The following is a 21,158-nucleotide window of genomic DNA, read 5'->3' as shown; positions in this document are numbered from 1 at the left end:
ATTCGTAAAATGTTGTATTGTCATAATAATATATTATTTATAACATCAATAATAACGCGTCGTGTGCCCCGCGCCTCTCACTCCATCCCACAACGACGCGCGCAATACCTGTTAATCGCAGCCGAGACCGTCGTTTGTCGATATCGTTTTCGGGTATTTCGAGTATATTTATAGCGGAGGCTTACCTTCGTCCGAGACAAAAGAATATATCGATAGTGCACATTACACGCGTACACACTCCTAAGTCGTACGGTGCGCAGTATCGATTATCGAATTCGAACACGTTTTCCGTTACTTGTCGGTCGTTTCACTTGTTGTGTGTGTGTGTGTGTGTCGTATCTCGATACATCGTGTGACTCTCGTTGTTCGGTTATTTACCGGTCGTCTTTTGCGCGCGCTCTCGTCGTCCGTCATTTCTTGTCGCGTCAGCGGTCCACTGACCACTACTGAGCAGGGGCAGTAGCCACATTGAAAGTGCAAAAACGTGAGTCTTGAACTATAATAATAAAAAAAAAAAAAAAACGCTACAATAATATTATAATAATCGTATAGTTACCTTACCGCTATCCCGCTTTGGGCTGCACCGACGTGGTTTAGTTGAGCGAGGATAACAACGCCGTCGCCATGCACGTGCTAGTGAGGATGATGAATTCCGGTGTGTCGATCGCCATACCCACGTCTAGGACGACGAAGATCGGTGACTTGAAGACGCTCGTCGAGAAGAAATTCGACGTCAAACCGGAAAACCAGCGTTTGTTCTTCGCCGGCAAACAGGTGATTATTCTCGATAACCGCTCTCCCGTGTTCGAGTTCAGTTTATTTAATGTCTGTATTTATATTTTGTATACCTATCAATTACTATTTCACGAGCTGTTTCGCGTCCTGCAAAGATACATCTACTACAAATATCTCGTCCCATATTTAGACACTTGGTTTTTTATTTTTTTTATTTTCACCTACTTTAGTAACTGCGTGGTAAAGAGTTGATATACTTACATAATAAATTAATTTGGATAATATACTAAATTGGTTGTTTAAGTAATTAGAAGCGGTGAATTTTTCTCTGTCCTATGCACACGTTACGTAACATAGGGAAATAGATGTTTTCTATTTCCAATGTACCTATCGATTGACCAAGTGAAGTGATGAGAGTTCTGGAAACAGATTTGAATTTGTCATCAATTCCACTTGAAATAAACTCCTACATTTTTGATTTTTTTTAAATTTAATCTCTTTAAAAATGTAAGTAGTTAGCGGGGTAATAAGTACCTAATAAATATATGATTTAATATAGGATTAGGTTTTAGAGCAATGAAATCAAAAACCTAAAAAAGTTGATCTCTGATAGAGATTTGGTTACAAAAAATTTAAATCTGTTTTCAGAAATCTTATAGTTTCATTAAACAAATTAGAGCTAGAACATATCTAAAATTCTAAACTATGTTTTGTACTTAGACAAAGAAGAAAAATTATGGTTCGAATCTCTTTTAAAACGAAAGATTTATTAAAAATTTGCTGTTAGAATACTGTTACTGTTTTGCTTTACATTTGTAATGGCATTACTATCAATAACTATAAATGAATAATACGTTTATTTTATTATTTGTGTTTAAAAAATAAAAAGTTAAGCTATAGTCGTAGACCAAAAGTTTATCTGTATAGGTTATTACAGCTTGGTAATACTTGAGCATGATGAATCATAGGTAATAGTTAAATTAATAATTTATTTCAGTGTTATTCATATCATCCACATACTCCTGTAAAGATGAATTACCTATCTGATGGGTCTCATTTATTTAATATACTTAGTGTTGATTAAATTAGATGCTGAATTGTTTCAAATCTGTCAATCCTAGAATATTTATTTATTAAAATTTTTATCATTTTTTGGGGGCCACAAATAAATAATGAAAGCTACTGTTTATGTAAACTATATATTATGTATATCTACCATTCTAATATAATATACCATAATCTAGATTAGAAACTTTAAATTCCATTATACTTAGAATTATATTAAATTCATATTTCATCATTATTTTTTGAGTTTTAGTACCTATTTAACTGAGTAATCTATACCCTATGATCTATAGGTAGTTATGAATTACGGCGCGCAGTGCCAATCCGATTTTGTACACAAAAATATGTTCTACGGGAATAGGAATCCTGTTCTGTAGAATCAACCAAATTTGATATTTTTTTTTTTAACTAATAGAGAATAATATTCTACAGGCCGCATCGATCTCCGTTTTCAATATTTTAATCTCAAACATTGTAATCTATCTTCAAAAATAATACAATTTTCAGCAATTTTGTATAACTTATATTTTACTATTATTTTGAATAAAATAAAAATCAGAGTTTGATGCGGCCTATAGGATGTCTTCTTTCAAATAAAAATATAGTTACCAAAATCCGACAATCCTACAATTCTTTGATAATTATTCCTGTGAAGTCATTTTTTTTGATATAATACACCCTATCAACCCCCCTTAAATAAATATTAAGTAAATTAGTAATATTTTTTTTAAGAATCTTAAAAAATATGTTTATTTTTCAATGATATTATATTATAGATAAGAAGCCTTGTAAAAGTATATAGAATATGTTAGTTTTATATAATACATAGTTAGTACATTGATTATTGATAAATATTTATACTCTTAAGTTAATTACTATACTCGGCAGCAACCAGTATTTAATACTAATGAGGAAATATCAGCTATATTTATAAGTGTACTCTATTTTTTAAATTTATTTGTTACAAGTCTTTTATGGCTATTCTATATTTCTATTTAAAAATAAAATATGTATCTACCTTAATATTTAAAATAGTATTGGTAAATACTATAATGTTCAAGTTTATTTTTAACTGTATTTATTTCATTCAAAGTATTTTTGGTAGCATAAGACTTATTTTTAACAATGAGATCAGACTCAGTGGCATGCTAACTATCATTATTCAATTGCATAATATTTCTTTACGTTGACATTTTTAACTGTTATAAAAATTATAAAACCTATTTAACAGTCCATTTCTTGACTTTTGTGTTAAGTTAATAGATTCCGAAAATGACTTGAGTTCACACTTCATAAATGAATATTCATAACTATGAACCATTAAACTATTTAACATTAAATGTACACCTTGTATTTATTTTAATAAATAGGTACCTCATTATTATGTGTATGTTTCAGCTTGAAAACCAGTATAACCTCTTTGATTATAGTATTAATATAAACGATGTTATACAATTGATAGTTATGGAAACTATAACTGAAAATAACTCTATTAAAAATTTGCCTCTAAAAGCTCCTAAGAATTCAAAAGATGAAACATATAATCAAAGTTGTTCTACAGCCACCAGTTCTGCAATAGAAGAAGTAAAAAGTTTCTTTACCTAATAAAATATTCATGATGTATAATTTTTTTTTTTTATTCTAGAATGACTTAGAGGATATTTCTGAGAATAGCAAGTATTTCAAATTAGGCGATTATGTTGATATAAGAGATTTTGAATATGGTTTGTGGTACATGGGTAAAATAGTGAAAATAAAAAAAGATAATTCTGTAGAAAATGGACAAACTTCTTATGATAAAGAAGAGGAACATGATGGACTTATTTATTTTGTAGAAGATGCAGGGTATGTCTTAATGTTTTTACTTAAAATATATTTGTAAGTTAAAGTCTAGGTAAATTAATAATATTTATTTAGAGCTTCTAATGATCCGCCCACTGAAGTTACATTGAAAGATATAAGACCATATTCTACTGAAAATTTGCCATTTGATCAATTAAAAATTAATGATAAAGTTCTTATGAATTATAATACTGAGCATCCCAAAGAACGTGGATATTGGTATGACGTGCAAGTGAAACAGATAACAGTTAATAGACGAAACCGTGAAGTAATAGGAGATATAATACTTGGATCGAATAAAGCAGTATTGAACAATTGTCGATTGATGTTCCTCGATGATATCCTAAAAATAAAACCTTATAAGTTGGTTGCAGAGAGGACTGAAGATGATGATGCAATCATGCAAACAATGCCTTCCATTGAAAGTAAAAATAACAATTTGAACCAAATTTTTTTATTAAAAAATATTAAATTTCTTTTTCTTAAAAAGGAGCTGGAGCTTTAACATGTACTAAGTGCAAAGACAACATTAATAAACTATGTGTTGACTGCGGATGTAGTATTTGTGGTGGTAAAGAAGACGAAGGAAAACAATTAATGTGTGATGAATGTAATGAAGGTTTTCATATAACTTGCCTTTCACCACCCTTGACAGAAATTCCAGAAGATGATGAATGGTAAGTGATCAATGATGAATTGTAGGTATTTACTTTTTACATTAACTCTTTATACTTAATAATTTAAAACACTTGTTTAAGGTTTTGTCCAACTTGCAAAAATGATGAAAACGAAATTGTGAAAGCTGGTGGAAAATTAAAAGCTACCAAAAAGAAGAAATTAGCTTCGACATCAAAACGTGATTGGGGAAAAGGTATGGCATGTGTTGGTAGAACCAAAAAGTGTAACATTGTTCCACCAAATCATTTTGGTGCTATTCCTGGTGTTGAAGTCGGTACAACATGGCTATTTCGCGTTCAAGTGAGTTAAAGAAAAATTGTTCTTCTTAAAGCGTATAAAATGGTTTTTAAATTGTTATTATTAAGGTATCTGAAAGTGGTATTCACCGTCCACCAGTTGGAGGAATACATGGCCGTGATAATCAAGGTGCATTTAGTATTGTATTGAGTGGTGGTTATGAAGATGACATTGACAATGGTGAAGAATTCATGTACACTGGTTCAGGTGGTAGAGATCTGTCAGGGAACAAACGCACTGCTCTGCAGAGTTGTGACCAAGAATTGACACGTAACAACAGGTAATCCACAATCAGTTATTTATTTAATATCTTGTCTATCTCTATTATTGTTACAATTGTTAAAATATTTATTTTAGGGCTTTAGCTCTCAACTGTAATGCAGAAATCAATGATAAGGAAGGAGCGACAGCTGTGGATTGGAAAAAAGGCAAACCGGTTAGAGTTGTACGGAATTATAAACTTCATAAACATTCCAAATATGCACCCGAAGTGGGCAATCGGTATGAATTTTATTGTAAAAACAACATATTTATATATCAATATATATTTATACTAATGAAATATTGATAAATAGATATTATAATTGATTTATGAGAAAAATTATCATCCAAACATAAGGAAATTATTATATTAATTAAAAATATTGCGAATTTTAAAACTTTTTGTTTATAAATTTTATGTAATGAAAAACATTTATTTTAAAGTTACGATGGTCTTTACAAAGTCACAAAGTATTATCCAGAAACTGGAATATCTGGGTTTGTTGTATGGCGTTTTGTATTGAAAAGAGATGATCCTGCTCCAGCACCTTGGACAGCCAAAGGCAAAAAGCGTATAGCTCAACTTGGTCTTGAAATAATTGTTAGTTGAATAATATTTATTATAATAGTTCATTATTTATTCAGTCGTTTTATGTGGTTATTTTATTAGTATCCAGAAAACTATATGCCTTCTACTGGACTTGACAATACAAAATTACCAGGCTCTAACAGAAAGAGAACACTACATGATACTGAAATAGAAAATAATGAAACAGACCAACTTTTACCAAAAAAGAAAGATGAAGGAAAAAGTTCTGAGAAGAAAGCAAAAATGCAATATATACTCGAAAAAGAAGCGGAAGAGTTAATCAAAGCTGATGCTGCCAATAAAAAATATTGGGATGATTGTAAAGAGATGTTAAAAGACGGCAAAAAGGTATGCATCTATTTAATTTTTAATATACATAATTTCCTTGTATAATTAATTTGTAAATATAATCCATTATAGGCATTTTTGGATAGAGTTGAAGAAACTTTTATGTGCATATGTTGTCAGGATATTGTCTATGAACCAATCACATTAAACTGTTCTCATAATATTTGTAAAGTAAGCTTGTGAAAAATATTTATTTTTGTTTTTGTTAAAAAATATTGTTCTTACAGTGATTTTATTTTTCTAGGGATGTTTGAAAAGATCATTTGCTTCTAAGGTTTACCAATGCCCATCATGTAGAGCTGAATTGGGAAAAACTTATCTCATGAACATTAATACTATGTTAGATAACACACTTTTATATTTCTTCCCTGGATATAACACTGGCCGTTAATAATTTTTTTTGTGGCTTAAACATTACTTAATATAATTTTCATTATTTGTCTCAGCATGAACACATAGGGTAATTCAGTTGCTTCTATATTGCAAAATTTACTTATTCATACATTTATACATATTGATTTATATCTCTTTATACTAAATTTGATTTCTATATCGCATTTCTTTATGTCTTTATTTATATTTTTTTTTTTTTTAATAAATAAATTATGAAAAATTACATTAAATATCAGTAATATCTTGTCCTTTGAATCAATTATTTTTTTTTTTTTTTAATAGATTGAGAATGTGTTAATAAAATAATAATGGAATTTATTTTTGATTTGCTTATTTTATTACACAAAATATCGAAATATATTATGATACAGTTAAGAATTTAGTTAAGTCAAAGAATTTCCAATTGATTCATTCAATTATGATTCTATAAATTCTTAAAAATTGACATTTTTATCACATCTAGAATTAATTTCTAAATATTATTTCAAAACTAATAGTTATATTTTGAATTTCAAAGTTAGTAAATTATCAATAAATTTTTATAATTGAAATTTCTTAATATTGGTTGTATATAAAATAACATGTTGATAATTATTTAAAAAAAAAAAAATACAACAGTCATTTCAAAAGAAGACATACGTTTGTATGTATTTTAATTGTATAATAATACTTATTATTTATTGTATTTATTACTAATTTTTAATTACAAAATTATTTATTCATTAGTGTTTATCATTATTATTAATAGTAATGTAAACGTATTAACAATTAATTGTTGTCTGTTATACAAATATTAAAATTACATAACATTTTTAACATTCTGGCCAAAGTTATTTTGGTGTCAGTAATGTAAACATAACATTATAATATGGTGTTAATTATACTTTACAAAAATTCACAATAATACATCATTAAACTTAAATTATTTAGAGAAGTCTTTGTTTACATTCAACTGATTCACAATAACAAGCCACTTCTTTACCTGGTAAGCTGCCTACCTCATAAGCATAATCCCAAGTAAGTTCTGTTCCTGCTTTTATAACACATTGCGAAAAAAACGATATCCATGGGAAACGTAAATCATGTGTGTCCACAAATACACTTTGTACAAATAAATTAGGATTGCACGAATGATTGAAAAATCGCCCGATGTTGCCGCTATATTTTGGATCTATGGTATACTCACTATTGCCGTTATAGTAATTACTTATTGAATCTTTGAAATTCTTAAGCTTGAGATTTCCCAACCGTTGTAATGTATTATCTGAAGCCGAGTTTTCATCTAAAAAATAGATAAAAATTTGAAAATGTAATACATATTATAAATTTTTAGAAAAAAAAATATTACCATCTATCGTATTGTTTAGACAACTTGGAAAAGCATATTCTTCATAATCTTCTTTATGGTTCTTAAATTTAGCAATAAAGTCTAAATCTAACAAGTATTCATCTCCGTAATTTAAACCTTGTTCATCGACATTAGTTTCATTTAATATATTTCCAATATAACAACATATAAAAGTTCCTCTTGGTATATCATTTAAACAACGAACACCCCAACCTTTTTTCTCCGTCTTAAACAACTGTAAGTCAAGATATAATGGTTGTTGTACAACACGATTTAAGCACAATCTGTTACATTTGCATGTCTTGTTACATTCATAAATACCAGTTGGTATAGCTGTGTATAATCTTCGATACTCATAACCTAAATGTTCGTTTTTATCTGAGTTTGGTATACTACTTTGTGCTTCAATTGTAAACTGCCAACAAGCACATTTTGATTTGTCCTGACAGTTATCTGAGCAATCACATCCACATAGAAAATCAGTATCTAAATTTAAATTTACATCGGTTTTTGCTTGTCTATTAGTGATATAATTGAGTTTTGGTGACTGTTCACTATCAATACCATTCACACAACTTATTGGTCTAAATTCTAAACCTTCAGATATATCATCTAAAAACATAATGGGCTTTAAAAAACGAAATTTGGCCATTGGATCTATATCACTATCAAAATCAAATTGGTCGATTGTCATTTTACTTTTAGTTATCATGAGATAACGCATCATATCTTCTATGCTTTTAATATGAACTCCACAAGGAGTCTTATATGTTATTGATTTTTGCACACCATATACATTTGTTGTGTGTCTTTTGAAACCAAAATATAATGGTATTGCTAACATATACATAGGTGCTGTTTTATTCAGATTATAGTTTGTCCATTTTACACAAGTGTAATTACACTTATGAATATTCCTTGTTTTTGGTTTTAAAATAATTTTTGGTAAGTTCAAGATGAGGAATTTTGGACATTGAATTTTTTTTTTTTTTATAGATTTAGTTATATCTCCTATAGGGGTGTTTTTAATTTTTATACGTTGTACTATATTGTGGCTGGTTTCATATTTAGTTGTGCTCTTAAGAATTGTTTTATTTGAATCACTGTGTTTAGATTTAAGTAAATGTAATTGTGTATTTGATTTGTTCTTTTGTTTTACTGTTGATGAACAAATTTTGCAAAACTTAAAATTACATGATTCTTCCATGATTTCTATAGATGTAATATAATTCAAATTACAATTATAATTTTTGTTGCATTTAAAAGTTTTATTTTCTTTAGTACTAGTAATATCTATACTTTGTTCTGAAATATCTAAAGCAATTCTTGTATTTTCATCTTCTTCTGATTTAACGACAAAATATGTTTCATTAACCTTCTACAGCTTCAAATCTCTTTTTATTTTGTTTATTATACTTAAACAGCGCACACAAATCTAAAAAAAAGTTAAATCAAATTTTAAGTTATATTCAACAAACAATTAAGAAAATTATTTTTTATCAATTTATGTATTTATTTTTATGCTAAGTTGTTTCATAATTTCCAATTCACTTTTTATTACCTATACAAATTGTGTGTGGTTAAAATTAATTGTGTTATAGTATTTATAATTTATACTGTATTGCGTGAATTAAACTATTGTGGTTCTTGATAATATATTCCTATCCATTTACAATTTTTAGACTTAAAATTGTTGATAATTTATAGGTTCAGGATTTATATGTTATTACATATTGCTACAGAGTAAATGCAGTCTCACAAGAGTAAAAATTGTGGACGATTGAGTTTCAAATGAAAAAGGTCTTTTTGAATATTTGGAAATATTTAACATATATAGCATAATATTTTAGAATATTTGGCCCATTTAAAAAAAAAATTGTCGATATCTTTTAATTTTAATAATAAGGTACAATACATAGTATTTCATAACATTCATATTTTAATTTTTGTAAGGCAGATTATTTATGTTTTTCATACTTATTCCTAAGTATTCGTGCATTAATATGTAAATAATCATGCTTTGTATGATATTCCTTTGTTCATTATGGTAATTGGATGTTTGATTGTAAATTAATTTTCCTTGCTTAGTTTTATAAAATGTACTACGACACATTTTATACACTACGCAAAATAAAAATATGCACCATCTTAATAGTACTACATTATATTCTGCAACCATACCTTGGATGAATTGATAGTAACTATAAGCTCAAATTTAAATATGTGCACTACAGAAAATAAAAAAAATAGCTACTGCTACTGTTATAAAAGGTACTATTTAAAATTATCAGGTACAAATACAAATATTATTTAGAAAAGTATATAAAATATGTATTTGAGATTCAAGAAATCATCACTGCTGATGGCTGCTATCTTAGTGATGTAATCTTTAACACTTAAAGTAGTAAACTAGATTATCTACTTGATTAAGCAATATAATCCTTATTTCTGTAAGTTTTCTGTCAGATTTTTATTCTATAGCTCTATCTTACTAGCCTTGTAAATACTTTCAAATATTTACTAAGTTGTAACAAAAATAAATTTATACCTTTTAATCCATTGAACCGATTTTTATTTTAGTATTTTTATGTTATGCATTACTTGTATAGAAAATTTTACATCATATCATTTTATGAAACTGTAAATTACTCATCTATTTATTTTATCAAGGTATTTTAATATTTTTAATATAATTCATAATAAAACAATATATTATTTTACTATTAAAACTTATTATCAATATTTATTTTAATTTTACATTATTAAATTTAAAATAGAAATTATATAAATAGCTACTAGAAAAAAAAGTAATTAAATATAGCTATTTGATTTTGAATACAGATATTTTGAGAAAATATTTAAAATACTTAACCAAATCTCAGCAAATAAATTAATACCTATGTATATATTTTTAAGTATTTAAAATATATATTTTAGAACGAAAACGGAAAAAGTATTTGAACCATTTTATTTAAATCTTAATAATCAAGCATTTAAAAAGATTTCAGATAGATAAGTTTCAAACTATAAAAAAAAATAAAATTCGAGGTATTCTGCTTAAAAGTTTGGCTAAAAAGTCTGATAGAATTAAATTTCAGAAATAAAAGTGGTAAGAATCTAATATTTTATTTTATTATTATGTAATAGATTTACTGCAGGTATTATTATTTTTTGAAATTAACATATTCACTAATTATTATTAACATTTAACTTTGTTTAAATACTTGTATATAATGTAAACAAATAATTTAGTCTTATGAAAAATCTTTAAAAAATAATACAAATTTATATGAATATTTTTTGTCAACTAAAAACAATTTACAGTGAGTATATTTAATATTTATATATATTAGCTACAAAATATGTATATTATCTTTATAATAATATAGAACGTGGAATAAAATTATTATAACAAATAAATATAATACATTTTTTCCAGAGAGGATGTCAAAATATCCTGATTTAGTGTATAATCTGTGCCATGTCCTTATATAAATAAATAATGCTTTAGGACCTACATGAGTTAAGAAAACACTTCATTGCGTAATTCAGAGCAATTAATTTGTATACATAATTTTTGGAATTAAGTCCATATTGTTGGATGGATATGTCCTACTACATGTTTGAATTTATCGTACTACACTTCATATGTTAGTTTATATCTGTGTTCACTATTTAATATAATTTCAGAGACATTTTAAGTTTGTGATTGGTATAAGGAATTTTTATGAATTACCTACAAACAATAATTTTATAAAAGTATTTAATTTGGGTGTTCCTGAACTTTTGTCTTTTTACCAGTCTTTTTTGTCAGACTTGCTTGAAGATTCAAATAAAATAACTCATATTTTGTACTTCATAAAAATATAATATTATATTTAAAAAATGTACATAAGAAGTTTTATTTATCTTACCCAATAAGTTACTTTTATTTTTAACAATTTCAATGTCTTCAACATCAATATTCAATATATTTTTTTTTATAATTGTAAAGCAAGGGTACTCCTAATTATTAATTATAGTTTATAAATTATAATAAATTAGTTATTGTGTGTTACCCATTACTAGCTGAGGCCCCAGAGAAAAGTTTTAATACCCTGTCGGGCTAGCATATCCATTGCTAGTCCTGTTAAATATAAAAGTAAATTACTTAATAATGTACATTTTTAGATTGTTTATAGTTCATGTATAGCATTAAAGTTATCACACACCATTCTGGTTGTTATTCTCAAATCTTAAACTGAATTACAGATTGGGTTTAAACAGTATTCGTTTTTTGAAGTCATTTTAATATTAAAATAAAATTCTATCTATTATCTATATACTTTAAAAACCTTAACCTATAGTAGTTGTCATTCAAAAGCCTTGTCCAATAATGGCTAATGTAAATTCAGAGAAATTAAACAGGATATTCTAATATCAGATGAATATTGGCAATGAACGATGGTTTGTAGGAAATATTGACCGAAAATAATTAGACAAATTAGACTCACATACACTTATGTTCGTCGAGATAGCATAGACTTACAAGAAGTCACTTGAATGTCATCATGTTAAATTACCTATATTAATTGCCTTAAAGCACGACTGATTGAAGTTCCCTTAATTGATAAATGTGTCAGACTATGTGAGTATGTGATGTCAGAGAAGGTGATGTTTATACCTTGTGTATAACATCCATATATTCTTTTAGAAAAAGATCTATAATAGCATCACGAACAACTACGATTTAAGATAATATCTACCTACAATCTTATCCCCAACCTACCCCTTTCTATCTTAAATTATGTGAACAACAACCTATCGGCGGATCGGCAATAACGTCAAATTGATAAAATATATGTAAATTAAAAACATAAACGCACAGAGTTGTGCATCGTTATTTAAATAAGCTTACAGGAACACAGAAAAACTGAAGATGAGTTTGACTAATATAAAACTTCAAAATATGGTTTAATTAATGTAAGTAAACGCTAAATTAGGTGATATCATATCATTAAACTACTATCACTAATTTTAATATATTTTATTCTTAAAATTAGTATTGTACATGCCTTATGCTTACAACAAGTATATTAATTGCAATATAATATAATAACTATAATTATTTAAAGTTAGTTAATATTTTAAAATTACTCTTTTTTTTGACATTAAAGAAGTTTAAATATATTAGTATTTATATTTTATTTAGCTAAAATACCTACCTAAATATTGAAAGTTATTAACTGCCCATTTTACTCCTAACTGTATTTAATTTGAACAAAGAATAACATTAATTATATTTCAATAATTTAAATTTAAGTTGACTTTGGTTTTAGGTCCATGCTTAACAGATCAAAATCACAAATAAATCGACTTATCCAAGTATGGGATCAAATACACCTGATTCTATAAAAAAAAACACATACTGTATTATACATGATTTGTGTTAACTAAATGAACTAAACATTTTAAAATTATCTAAAGACTTGTATTTTTTTCTCTTCACAATAATTGCATTATTGATTCGAGGTCAGCATAATCTAACGTAATATAGTTAGTATATAAAGCCGGATTCTCACGACTGGTGTACTCACCAAATACGCCAATAATTGTGCATTTGACTAGTCACTAATGCACAATTACGGTGTTCATACGACTGGTGTAAGTACTCTACAAGTAATATTGGCCGTTCCATTGACTTGTGTTGACATTTAACAATAATTCTCGGGAACAGTAACAGTGACAAATAATTGTACAAGTATTCCGATTCGACGGCATGGCAAGTAACCACATTAGCACCTAATATTGGCCAAGTACACTAGTCATGGGAATCCGGCTTAAGGCGAAATACTCCGGTTTACACTTTCACTTTTCATTGTTTTTTTTTAAATTTTGAGATTAGTATTTTGTTCATTTTTTTAGATAATGTAATTGTGAAATTTGTATTTTGTTTTTTTTTTTTTTATATCTCAATTACTAAATGTACCTACATAGCGTTTTAACATATTAAAAATGAAATTGAATTTACAGGTACTGGAAATGTTAAATAATTTTTTGGTAAGTATAATAATTAATAAGTGTAAATATACTAAAATTTAATTTAGACCAGTTATGAGCTACAGTAAAATTATGTTTAAATGGATCATTAATTTCTACATGTATACATCTTCATAAAATGAGAAAATTTAATAACTATAGTTATTATCTATAATTTTTATGCGCTAGTCATGAATAATACTAATGTAATCTTATATAAAATATTATATTAATGACACATGTGGCTATATGAGTGTATAAATTATAGAGGTAATAGTGGTAATACACTATAAATCGTCAATAAAATAAGCCATGTTTTAAAAACAGTTTTTACATAAAGTCATATGTAAAAATATAGGTAATAATATAAATGTTTGTCTTCGCAGTGATATTTTACCTTCTGAAGGTTTCATTGTAATGTCGGGTTTTCGGTAGACAATTACTTGTTTCTGAATTCACAGGTAAGAACATACCCAGCCATTCACCCCTATTCGCCCCTAACACCACCCGGGTGCCGTATACAAAGGACTGCGATTAACAATATAGCTTACCTCGCCTGAATCCCATTTAAGTGAAAACGACAGAATTATATACAGATACAAAATGTTTATGAAAAAAACGTCTTTAACAATTGCTTTTTGGACGTACGTATTTTGTAATCGTTACTTATTTATTAAACTTATTAAACAAGTGTCTACTATATTGCTATGATATGTTTAGTTATGATTTATAACGTATGGACACCTATATTCTAATATGTGTTTTTCTTGTACCACTTAATAGACAAAAAAAAACTGTCGGAGACCGGAGTTATATATCATTCAGTTATTTATAAACAGTATTTCTTATAATATAAAAATGTATAATGACATACTTAGGACTTATTTAATTTAAAGTTTATAATCGGAATAAAAATGTTACGACAAGCAATTTATTTTGTATATTATGTATATTATTTTAAATATACTTGAAAGTTTAAATATTATAGTGACATTTAGACGGGAACATATTTGTCCGTTGTACTTACTCAAGTCAAATTCGAGAATTTAATTAATAATATGTTAATAATAGTGTAATAATACTACGTATAAAATACTGGATTGTATAAAAAAATCAAATTAATATCTACTTTTCTATAATTAAAAATAAATAATATGTTATATTATTTTTACTTCGCGTTCTTTATATTCTTTATATACTAAATTTTAAATTTTAAAATATAATTAATATTATTAAAACTTAAAAGGACATCACATCTGTATATTTGTTAACTAGTTCATAATATAGTTGTCTTCGTTATGTTAGGTTGTATATTTCAAATTAAACATGATAAATTAAAAATTTACAGCTCATGACGATCATGTTATTTTTGTCAGTCTTATAATATTAAGATGAATTATTTAATTTAAACTTAAAGGAAAACAACGTTTTTATGTTTGTACATCGGCTTATTTTTGTGTTAAAATTTTTAAGCGAATCTAACTAATAAAACATATAAAATATTGATATTTTATTTTCAATATCCTCATAATAAATTTGATTAAATATTAATGTATCGTAAAGAATAACAAATACAGTTAATATTATTAACTTACAATTTTACACTTATATTAAAATTTAAAACGCATTACTGAACATGATCTATTAAAACATGGATATTTCGCCCTCACCGTTTCGGCCCTGTCAAAAAACCATTCCACGGACGTTTTGTCCTCGGCGTTAAATATTTTTAGGTCAAGTACAAACAAATGAATTCATAACAATGAGGTTCGGACAACTAGCTTCTTACGACATGCACCAATATTTTCACCACACATCTGTTACGTGTACAATACCACAAACGAACAAAAGAAGGCTATGACCGGACACTCGGACCAACAACGTGTACACTGCCACAAAAGAAGGCTATGGCCGTACCAACAACATTGTCTGAAAGGTACAACATGAAATTCAAAAAATTCTAAGAACTCAATATCCTAAGCTGTATTTACAAATGTAAAATACAAGTGTAGTGGGTCTGCAACGACTGCATTGGTAAAAAAAAATGAGATAATATAAATGTATTAAAAATTGTTAGTTTAAAGGAAAAGAAATTCGTCATATCGTACATCTGGAATGTGTAAAATACCATAAAATAAGAGTATGGTCGGATACCTATACAGTATACATATTTGTTGAATCAATACAGATGTGCAGTCGTGCATCTGCGATAACGACTACATGGGTATAAAAAAAATATATATTATAATGTACAGGATTTAAACACAATAACGATAATGATATTTTATACTATGAAATAAACATAAGTCAGTTGACCTAAAAATAAATGTATAATATATCTTAGTATTATAATATTTAATTTTAATTTATTTATTTGAACGAAATTTTGTGTTGACTCAGTATATTGTATGATTATTAATTATGTATTTATATATTTTGTAGTATTGCCAATTAAACATTAAATTTTTCATTTTTGTTTTTATAGATTATCAGAGTATGCCACGGATCAAATGTTTTATGGCTAATAACTCTCCTATACGAAACGTCCTATTTTAATAACTGCTATAGGGACGAAACGTCCGTGGGCTAGTTTATTTTTTGACGGAGGGACTACATGGTGGGGTCGAAGCGTCCATTTACCGATCTATTAAGTACGATGCAGGGCGCCGGTAAGACGAGGATAATAAATAAGGGTGTGGTATCTTCAACATATAGAATAGACTTACCAAACATATTTGTACCGTGATTCACTACTTGGTTTGAAAATAATAACAATATAGCAGGTATTCAAAATTATTTTCCAATACTCGACGTATAGTTTTATACATACTCAAAATAAAATAATTACTTTTTTTGGGTTGTATATGTAGATATATATACTAAATTTAAATAGGCACACTTGAATGGACTAGGTAACAAAGATAGCAGTGCATTATTGTAGTGTAAATTCAAATGTAGACGGTATTATTTTGTCTGTTGAAGTTGAATAAGGGTGTACGGTACCTAATCGTACGGGCTATATTCCCAATAGTGTATTGTGTATAGCAGCGGTTCCCAAACTGTGCGGCGCGCCTTCCTTGGGAGGCGCGAGCACTTGACGGGGGAGGCTCGCGCCTTGTTATTTTGTCATAACGATAAAAATATTTGTATGTTTAAATACTATAACTTCGTTATTTATTTACGGCAGACGCAATTATTTATTTTTAATTTTAGGGTGGCGTAAACTAAAAAGGTTTGGGAACCGCTGGTGTATAATATAAGCGGCGAAAACAAGGACTATAAATACTTAATAAGGAAGCTAAGCAGGGCCGGATTGACAAGAAAAGTGGACCCGAGGACAACAACTAAAGCCACCCTCAACCACCACTACTTAAAATTATAAAATTATATTTAAATCATAGGCGTAGCTAGAGGGACTTGTGAAGATGGTTTTACTCCCTCTAAAATTGTTTTTGCTAAATGTGACAGTTATAATGATTACTGTTTTTAAATGTGTTAATTAATTGGGTATCCCGTCAATTGCTCGAAAATTATTTGATTGAAAAACAATTGCTCATAAACAACAATTGATAGAAGAGAAATAATTGCTCGCATAACTAAAAATTATTTAAAAAAAATGTCATATACAATTGCTAATTTATATTAAAAAAAAAATGGTCGTATAAAATTGCTAAATAGTAAATAATACGTAAAATTAAAAATTATATAATATAATTATATTATTGATATCTTAATTCTTATTATTTAAAAAAAAGGTCATATAAAATTGCTATCTAAATAAAATTTAAAATAAATAATTTTTTTATTGTATTTCACATTATTTATTTTAGTGACAACAGATTTTTGATTGTGTTGCTTTCTCGACACATTTTGTCTAATACGGAACTGTTACTAACATTAAAAATTCAAAATATTTCTTTTTACAGACATCAAAAGAAATGATTCTAACTTTTTTTGAGATAGACAATTAACTCTTATCACGTATTACAATATTTATAATTTATCAACAAATTATTATTTTCTAATTTTTGTAATGCAAAAATTTAACCTTTCCGTCACTACAAATATTATGACGATACATTAAGAAATGAGAGACATTTTTCGTTGTAGAAACTAGAATCTTTTAAATTATTTTTGATAATATTTTAGTCATTTTATAATGGTTTTTCTATCTAGTAATACAAAAATGGCAATCGTTTATCGTAACCACTTACTGAGGACTATCATGTGTTCAATTTTTAGGCTAAACCTTCAATGTTTTACTAGCTGAAGACAGTTTATCTAAGTACGCGGTAGGTAGAGAATTGTTTTAATAATTAGTAAATGTAAACATTTATAATTTTATATTGATATTGTATATTAGCGTCGTGTAAGTTAATATATGATATTATGATATGGACAAAATATGGTGTATAAATATTAAATACATATTTTAATGAAAAATTAAAACACATAATACTCGTAATTATTTCCAATATTTTATTACTAATATACTCATATTATAATAAGTTATAAATACAGAATAATTCAATATGGTGTCTGTAAGTATAAAATTAGTTACTATAATTTATCAACAAATTATTATTTTCTAATTTTTGTAATGCAAAAATTTATATTAATAAGCCCCATTATCGAGTAGTGAACACCGGCCTAAAATTTTCACATTTTCCCCGGCCCATCGAGTTTTGCTCGGTAACTCGGCGGCCCAATTCGGACCTGAAGCTAGGTAATAAAATAGTACAGATTTATTAGAAAACTAAAGTATAATTACTTTTGAAGTTATTAATTTAGTTAATAAACGGCTTTTACTAATATCAAAAATTAAAAAAAATTAAAATTAAAAAAAAAAAAAACGATTATATCAGATTTATCCTAATTGTACATCTGTTTACCACATACGACACTTACATGATAGTAATTAATAATAACAAAAACATTTTATTAAAGAATAAATTTAAGTTTTAAGTATTTAAAAATATGAAACAACTTCTATACATATTGCACATTTATTTTCCACAGTATGGCAATACCTATATTAATTATTATACATACTATTCCATAGTTTCGTTTTGTATAATATATAGTAATGTTACTAATGTATAAAGTAGTGGTCGGAAACCTTTTGAACTCTTGGGCTACATTCACAAATTAAAAAGAGTTCGTGGGCCAGACAAAAATAAAAAATTGTTGTTCTTAAATTATTTGCTATGAATATCGTCATTTCAGAATTTTAAACGGCCCGTATACAATAGCCTCGAGAGTCGGATGCGCCCCGTAGTCAGCCGATTTACGACCACTAGTACCAGAATGTTCTAATAATTAAAGTTATTAAGTACTTACTGAAGTATGACAGTGTATTTTTTATAAAATCTTCAGACAGCAAAAAATGAGGTCCACGAGGAATGCGCTCTGAACACCGGCAACACGTTTGGAACAACAGGTACACGTTCGTGGAACAGCAAACAACGATTGACATACAACCACCCCGTAGGCGCTATAGGTCACACGTACTTCTTAAGGTAATGCAGCACCAACGCTATGCTGTGGTCATTGTAGCAACTAAATACTAAAATCTTCTTTTATAAATGCATACAACCATGGACGTAGACACGGGGAGAAAGGGTGAGATGGGAAATGGATCCCTTCATGACCTTTTTTTTATGTATAGGTACCTACTTTATACATTTTACCGATAATAATAAAAAATAATTTTTTTACGAAAATTAGCTATAGTTTTATAAGGTTTATATTACATACCTTTCTTCTAAATGAAAATTCCCGTCTACGCCACTGCATGGAACTATATATATACAATATGTATAATATAATATATAATATATATACAATCGTGTACAAAAAAAATATCTGTGATCGCAGTCAAAGACGTTACATTATTTACATTAGATTAACCGAATGCTTACACTACACTACTACAGTAAAAATGGCTTTATCATCTTGCCGTTTTGGTTTTTTTTTAAACTCGAATATTTTTGATAAAGAAATGAAAAAAAGATGAGCGGTTAGTACAGAGGTCGGCAACTGGCGGAAGGCAAAACTCTGGACTCTGTCAACACATAATTGTACATCATTATGTTGTTATTTACCGTGGTCAGGATCACACTAATGCGTTTTGTCGGTTCGACTACGTTGCGATGTTACGCAACGTATCGTATGTTGCGATTGCGTCCCGAACTCCCGACGAAATCGGTATAGACTGGCCTTGATAACGCGTTTTATAATATTTAAACCTATTTTATTTTGAGTTTTGCGGTTCACTTGCCGTTGATCGGCAACCGACAAAACGCTTAGTGTGAATAGAGAATATTTATTTAATTTAATTTATCAAACTCGGATTATAGTTATATCTTAAATCATAATTCATCGCAAATATTTTATCGGGCAGGTAATCGGTTTTATTACGATGTTATCGGCTGACAGCCGAGTCGCGACAATACTAAATATCGAATATACCGACGGAGTAAAATTACATTTATAACTTATCGTTGCTATCCATTGAAATAGTAACTATTTCTTTAAACTTAATTACTTAATAAAACTGTTCCATTATTTGTCTGTAATTCGTATTTTCTAAATAGGTAACAATTTAGTTAACGATTTAGTACGTGTACATTCGCCTATGTTAAATTCCGTGGTAAAATATTACTATTGTTATTGTATAATAATTTACCTAATATTGTAATTTTAAAATCTAAAATCTAAATTACTGTAATAACTGGATAATTTCATATATTTTCATAGGTACTCCTAATATTGTAATTTATAAAATAAATTAATTGTAATTACTAAATAATTATTTTTATTTTTACACTACCATTTTTAAAATATAAAAATTTTTTTCACTGGACCTCATTGATTTATTATTTTAATCTTTAAGACTAAAATAGAAATTATTTGCCGACCTCTGGGTTAGTAGATACTATAATGCATTGCAATAGGTGTGTGTATCGGATCAATATTCACTGTAATCATTTCAGTAGTGGATGCATTAAATTTGAATCCAATTATATATTATGATTGTAAGTGAAAAATTATTCTGTGCAGAAATTGATCACCAAGTATACTTCATTATTATTTTTTTACTATCCCAATAGGTTAGTTTAATTTTTACTAAAAATATCAAATTAATATTAAATCATTATAATATAATATATATTCATACTATATTATAATATTGTTATTACTTTTGATACAATTTAACGAACTAAAAAACAGTGTGAATATATAAGTCTACCTATGGTATAAATACGTGTTATCTATAAATTAATCTACTTATTTTGAAATTTTCATCGTAATTTTCAATCATAATATACGTAAGAGTTTTAAGTCCCGAGTTCCCGACAAATAATATTTTTAAACTAGGTATAACTAAATAATAAATATCGTTATCCAAAGTACTAGCTGCTTTCTCAAACGGTTCAGTGAACACTGATCACAGGCGCAAAAATTAAAAATAAATATATTTGAAAATTTTATTATGATGTGTATATTGTGTATAAACTATAAATATATAATACTGCTTTTAGGCGACATTAACGAGGAGTTTTAAAATCCGACTAATAATAT

General features: G+C 27.4%; 2 protein-coding genes across 3 annotated transcripts; one reads left to right on the top strand and one right to left on the bottom strand.

Moving 5' to 3' along the window:
- The first annotated feature begins 248 nt into the window (after nt 1–248).
- Nucleotides 249–6,263, top strand: LOC114122710 (E3 ubiquitin-protein ligase UHRF1-like). The gene is made up of 13 exons (XM_050206243.1): nt 249–484; nt 553–774; nt 3,199–3,384; nt 3,446–3,645; nt 3,718–4,067; nt 4,133–4,319; nt 4,401–4,620; nt 4,686–4,897; nt 4,975–5,118; nt 5,323–5,479; nt 5,549–5,815; nt 5,888–5,986; nt 6,060–6,263. The coding sequence occupies exons 2-13, from the start codon at nt 625–627 to the stop codon at nt 6,204–6,206; spliced, it is 2,319 nt and encodes a 772-aa protein (XP_050062200.1). The 5' UTR covers nt 249–484; nt 553–624; the 3' UTR covers nt 6,207–6,263.
- A 638-nt stretch (nt 6,264–6,901) lies between these two features.
- Nucleotides 6,902–19,857, bottom strand: LOC114122701 (histone-lysine N-methyltransferase SETDB1-B-like). 2 transcript variants are annotated; one of them, XM_050206246.1, is made up of 4 exons: nt 19,332–19,857; nt 18,915–19,246; nt 7,557–8,991; nt 6,902–7,490 (listed from the first exon to the last, which is right to left on the bottom strand). In XM_050206246.1, exons 3-4 carry the CDS (start codon nt 8,761–8,763, stop codon nt 7,135–7,137), a joined length of 1,563 nt encoding a protein of 520 aa, XP_050062203.1. In that variant the 5' UTR covers nt 8,764–8,991; nt 18,915–19,246; nt 19,332–19,857; the 3' UTR covers nt 6,902–7,134. The 2 variants fall into 2 exon arrangements, with proteins under 2 accessions (XP_050062203.1, XP_050062202.1); XM_050206245.1 differs by having other exon boundaries at nt 18,915–19,857.
- Nucleotides 19,858–21,158: the final 1,301 nt, after the last annotated feature.

Source organism: Aphis gossypii, chromosome X (genome assembly GCF_020184175.1).
Source record: "Aphis gossypii isolate Hap1 chromosome X, ASM2018417v2, whole genome shotgun sequence".
Lineage (NCBI taxonomy): Eukaryota > Metazoa > Arthropoda > Insecta > Hemiptera > Aphididae > Aphis > Aphis gossypii.
This window is presented reverse-complemented; position numbering and strand designations above follow the sequence as displayed.

Bases quoted from the DNA above. Each gene is read 5' to 3' on its own strand.
- LOC114122710 (XM_050206243.1), top strand. From the start codon at position 625: ATGCACGTGCTAGTGAGGATGATGAATTCCGGTGTGTCGATCGCCATA. The intron at 4,068-4,132 runs GTAAAAATAACA...TTTCTTAAAAAG, and splicing joins AACAATGCCTTCCATTGAAA to GAGCTGGAGCTTTAACATGT. The intron at 4,898-4,974 runs GTAATCCACAAT...TATTTATTTTAG, and splicing joins GAATTGACACGTAACAACAG to GGCTTTAGCTCTCAACTGTA.
- LOC114122701 (XM_050206245.1), bottom strand. From the start codon at position 8,763: ATGGAAGAATCATGTAATTTTAAGTTTTGCAAAATTTGTTCATCAACA. The intron at 7,491-7,556 runs GTAATATTTTTT...TCTATTTTTTAG, and splicing joins TCTAAACAATACGATAGATG to ATGAAAACTCGGCTTCAGAT.